This window comes from Rattus norvegicus, chromosome 8 (assembly GCF_036323735.1).
Source record: "Rattus norvegicus strain BN/NHsdMcwi chromosome 8, GRCr8, whole genome shotgun sequence".
Classification (NCBI taxonomy): domain Eukaryota; kingdom Metazoa; phylum Chordata; class Mammalia; order Rodentia; family Muridae; genus Rattus; species Rattus norvegicus.
This window is the reverse complement of record NC_086026.1, coordinates 42,305,435-42,309,100: the sequence shown is the minus strand read 5'-3', so window position 1 is coordinate 42,309,100 and position 3,666 is coordinate 42,305,435. Positions and strand designations below refer to the sequence as shown.

At 43.6% G+C, this 3,666-nt stretch overlaps 1 protein-coding gene across 1 annotated transcript; it reads left to right on the top strand.

Annotated features, from left to right (window-relative positions):
- The first annotated feature begins 551 nt into the window (after positions 1–551).
- On the top strand, positions 552–3,009 carry Pate1 (prostate and testis expressed 1). Its single transcript, NM_001270389.2, has 5 exons — positions 552–622; positions 920–955; positions 1,534–1,566; positions 1,826–1,948; positions 2,669–3,009. Exons 1-5 carry the CDS (start codon positions 571–573, stop codon positions 2,800–2,802), a joined length of 378 nt encoding a protein of 125 aa, NP_001257318.1. The 5' UTR covers positions 552–570; the 3' UTR covers positions 2,803–3,009.
- The last annotated feature ends 657 nt before the right edge of the window (positions 3,010–3,666 follow it).

Below are 3,666 nucleotides of genomic sequence, written 5' to 3'. Positions count from 1 at the left end.
CATCTCACTCACCTCCATTTCTAAGAAGCATGTATTTCATAGGATTCTCAGCCTTTCTACATTCTAATTCTTTGTTCTTGTATATTCTCTCAGCTTTTACAGGTACTTTGGTGTAGGACACTTTGGTCCCTGCTGATCCAATCCTGATCTATTCTTTTTTTTTTTTTAACGGTTCACAGACTTTATTGGTTTAACAATGAACAGCAAAGAAAATGTTAACTATCACTCCAGAGGCATCATGTAGACGTGAAGGCCACCCTTTGAAAGCAATCCTGATCTATTCTGTGTCCTTTCACAGAGAGATATAATGACAAAATTAAAGACCTAGATATCAGAAATCCTGAGAGATATGGCTGGAATAAATCAAGTCTAAGATTTTCCTCATCAGTCTCTCTTCCACCAAGTTACAAAGAAAAGACATTAGAGTCACTGGTTTTTTCCAGAATCTGGGTATGCCTTTCAATCACTTCTCAGTGTCCCACCCCACTAACTCCTATTGAAGAAACCTAGACTCATCACTGTATAAATAGTGGGGCTTCCTGTCCTAACCTGAACCTTTCCACCTCCAAAATGTTCAAGCCCCACTTACTGAGATGCCTGACCTTACTCTGCTATTTGAGGGGTGAGTCATGAAGAGTCACCAGTTGGTGAGCTATGTCCATGATCAAAGAATGGTGAGAACTCCCATGATAAAGGCCAGCCTTGGCAGCCCAGCAGAAAAAGCAGCTCCTCTGTGCCATGCCTCCCACCCATACTCTATCAGGTCGCTGGGATGAACGTTAACCAAAGCCCTCTCTGCTCAATGGAGGAAGCAGATGGTTTGCCAACAGACTGAGCGATTCCTAGAAGCTGTGAGGTGGGGGCTGGAAAATTATATTCTGCAGATAGTATGAATTTTACCTTTTGGTTTTTTCAACAGTTTTCTTTGGGTCGCTTCCAGGTGATGCTAACAAACGTGAGTAGAAATGGTTGTGATTAATGGCTACAAAGATGGGGGAGTTGAGTGGAGCTTGGTGGGCACTGGCAGCTAAAAGCAAACCACAGCTAGGTGGAATTCCTACCGTGAGCAGTCTCTTCTGGCAGGATGTAGTCGCAGTGGGGCTGTCTTTAGGGCTAAAACAAAGAAGTAGCACAGAAACTGACCATCCTGAGGGCAAGAACAAGGGACTAGGGAAGTGGAATGTGGGGTTCACAGAGACCAGATGACGAAGTCGAAAGTAGCAACCTCCTAAATTGCAGAGGTATGTTCTGTCAGATCCCAGCTGAGACCATCATGAAGGTTCAACTAAAGAAGGAATGGTGTATGCTACATCCCTTGGGGGTGGGAAGAAGACTCTCAGAGGCCCTAAAGAGATGGAGAGGATAAAAGAAAAACATGGTACAAAATGACATGAACAGTTTAGAGTGGTAGGAAAGGCTCAAAAAGAATCCAAGATAAAAGGCAAAATGAGCCCTGAGGGAAGAGAGGTGCAAAGGGAGGGTAAACCTCAGACCCAACTGCACGATTGTTCTCTTTCTCTCTCACCTGAACAGCTGATAAAGTACTCATTCATGAAAATAACAATGGTAAGTACAAAAAGCCCTAGCCTGGTCATCTTGGCACTGATGTTTCTCTCTCCCTTGTGCCTTCCACTTTTTATCCCTGTCAGACTTCTAAGCTGAGGCCTCTGGGACCATAAACTGCCACCCTTCTGGTTTTACTTATCCTCATGCTTTGATGGGTGTGGGGGTTCAGGACACTCCCAGCTGTAAGCAGGATTCACACTTGAAGTAGAGGATAGGCTCTTTGCAGGTAGTAACTTCTCCTCTCCCACCTCTCTTCAAGTTGTGGAAATTGTGCAGTGCAGGATGTGCCACCTCCAGTTCCCAGGAGAAAAGTGCAGCAGAGGTAGAGGAATATGTACTGCAACAGTAGAAGAGGCCTGCATGGCTGGAAAAATCTTCAAAAGTGAGTGGTGGGATCAAGAAGCAAAAACAGGAAAGAGAAAGTGGGATGTGTGGGCCTTGAGGGGAAGGATCGAAGGAACTTCTGGTTACTGTAGACAACCTCACTCCTAAAGTAGCTGGTAATACCCATAATGCACCATGATAAAAAAAAAAACAAAGAAATGGTGGTAGCTGCTGAAGCAGGGATGGTATTCAAGGCAACAGTAAGATCCTGGAAAGAACGGGGGTTGGGGTGGGGGATGGGGGTCAAATGCAGAAGAGATGGAGTTAATACACTCTGGAGACCAGTTGGTTGGTAATGAAAGCTGTTCTTTGTGTACCTGCCCAAGGTTTTGCATGAATGGCGCCAAGCTATGAAAATAGAAGAGCCCAGTGTCAGGAATATGCCCTGGTTATATCTCCTTATGAGTAAGATTTACATGGTTTCACTAGTCTCCTACCCTCAGTGATATCCAGGCATTGAGGTTTTCAGTAGAAACTCTCACAGTGGTAATCCCAGATGCATCTAAGCCTCTCATGATGGCCTTTCTACCTCTAGTAAAATCTTAAAACCACTCACCATTTATTTTCTTTTGGGTAGCCTCCAGCTTCCAATCCTTCACATCTGAATACTGGAGTATGAACCACATGTGGTGATTTTTAGATACCAGTGTGCGTTGGGGAGAAGTAGATTTACAGAATCCTCTTCCAAGGTTGCTGATCTGTTCCCTTTCTTCTGCAGAGGATGGTACCATGTGGTTAAAATTCATGGGCTGCTTAAAGAACTGTGCTAATGTGAAAAAAATAAAATGGGGCAGCTATCTGGTGGACTTCAGATGCTGCCGGGGCCACGACATGTGCAATGAAAGGTTTTAGACACTTCTGTCTTTCTGTGCTCCAACAATGTGTGTGATGGGATGGCCTCTCTACAAAGACCTCCGGAGTTTAACTCTGCAGAAAAGGACTGCAAACACATGGCTCTGCCTTCTACATGTCACAGGGAAAGCATTCTTTTTCTAGAGTCCCTTCTTGTTTCAAAACCAATTAAAAGTGAATAAATAAAATCCTTTTTTACCAATATCAGCCTATGCTTGGGTTGTTGATAAACCTAGTATAGGTACATTCAACATTGGATAACAAGATACTAAGGACAAAAGAAATCATTAAAAAAATTTTAATGTCTTCTTCCTTTCCCTTCTATTCTGTGGCAGAATTTTTATTTTTTTATTACCATGTAATAATTATACATAATAATCAGCTTTGCTTTGATGTTTCCACACATGTATATAATGTATTCTGATCATATTCATCCCGTTACTCACTTCCCATCTCTACTTTCACGTTCGCGTGCACGCGCGCGTGTGTGGTTGTGTGTGTGTGTGTGTGTGTGTGTGTGTGTGTGTGTGTGTGTGATCTTAATGAGTTTAATGAGAGTTGCTTGGAGGAGTGTCTCTGAAAGGTTATTTACAGCCATGAAGAGATACCTCTCCTTTCCCCCTCAACCACTAATCTTATGGCCACTACCCTCAGAGAAGGATAGGGCCACATGAGCCCCTCCTCCGGTAAACACAACAGCCCTGAGTTCAAGAAATGCATTAGTCATATCATCCTCAGAAGACAGCACTTCCCAGTACTCCACTCCAACCTTGAGCCCTCCTAGTCTTCCCAAACTCTCTTCTGCAATATTCCCTTAGCCTTGGAAGTGGTGACAGATTCTTTTCGTGGCTTTCTAATGACAAG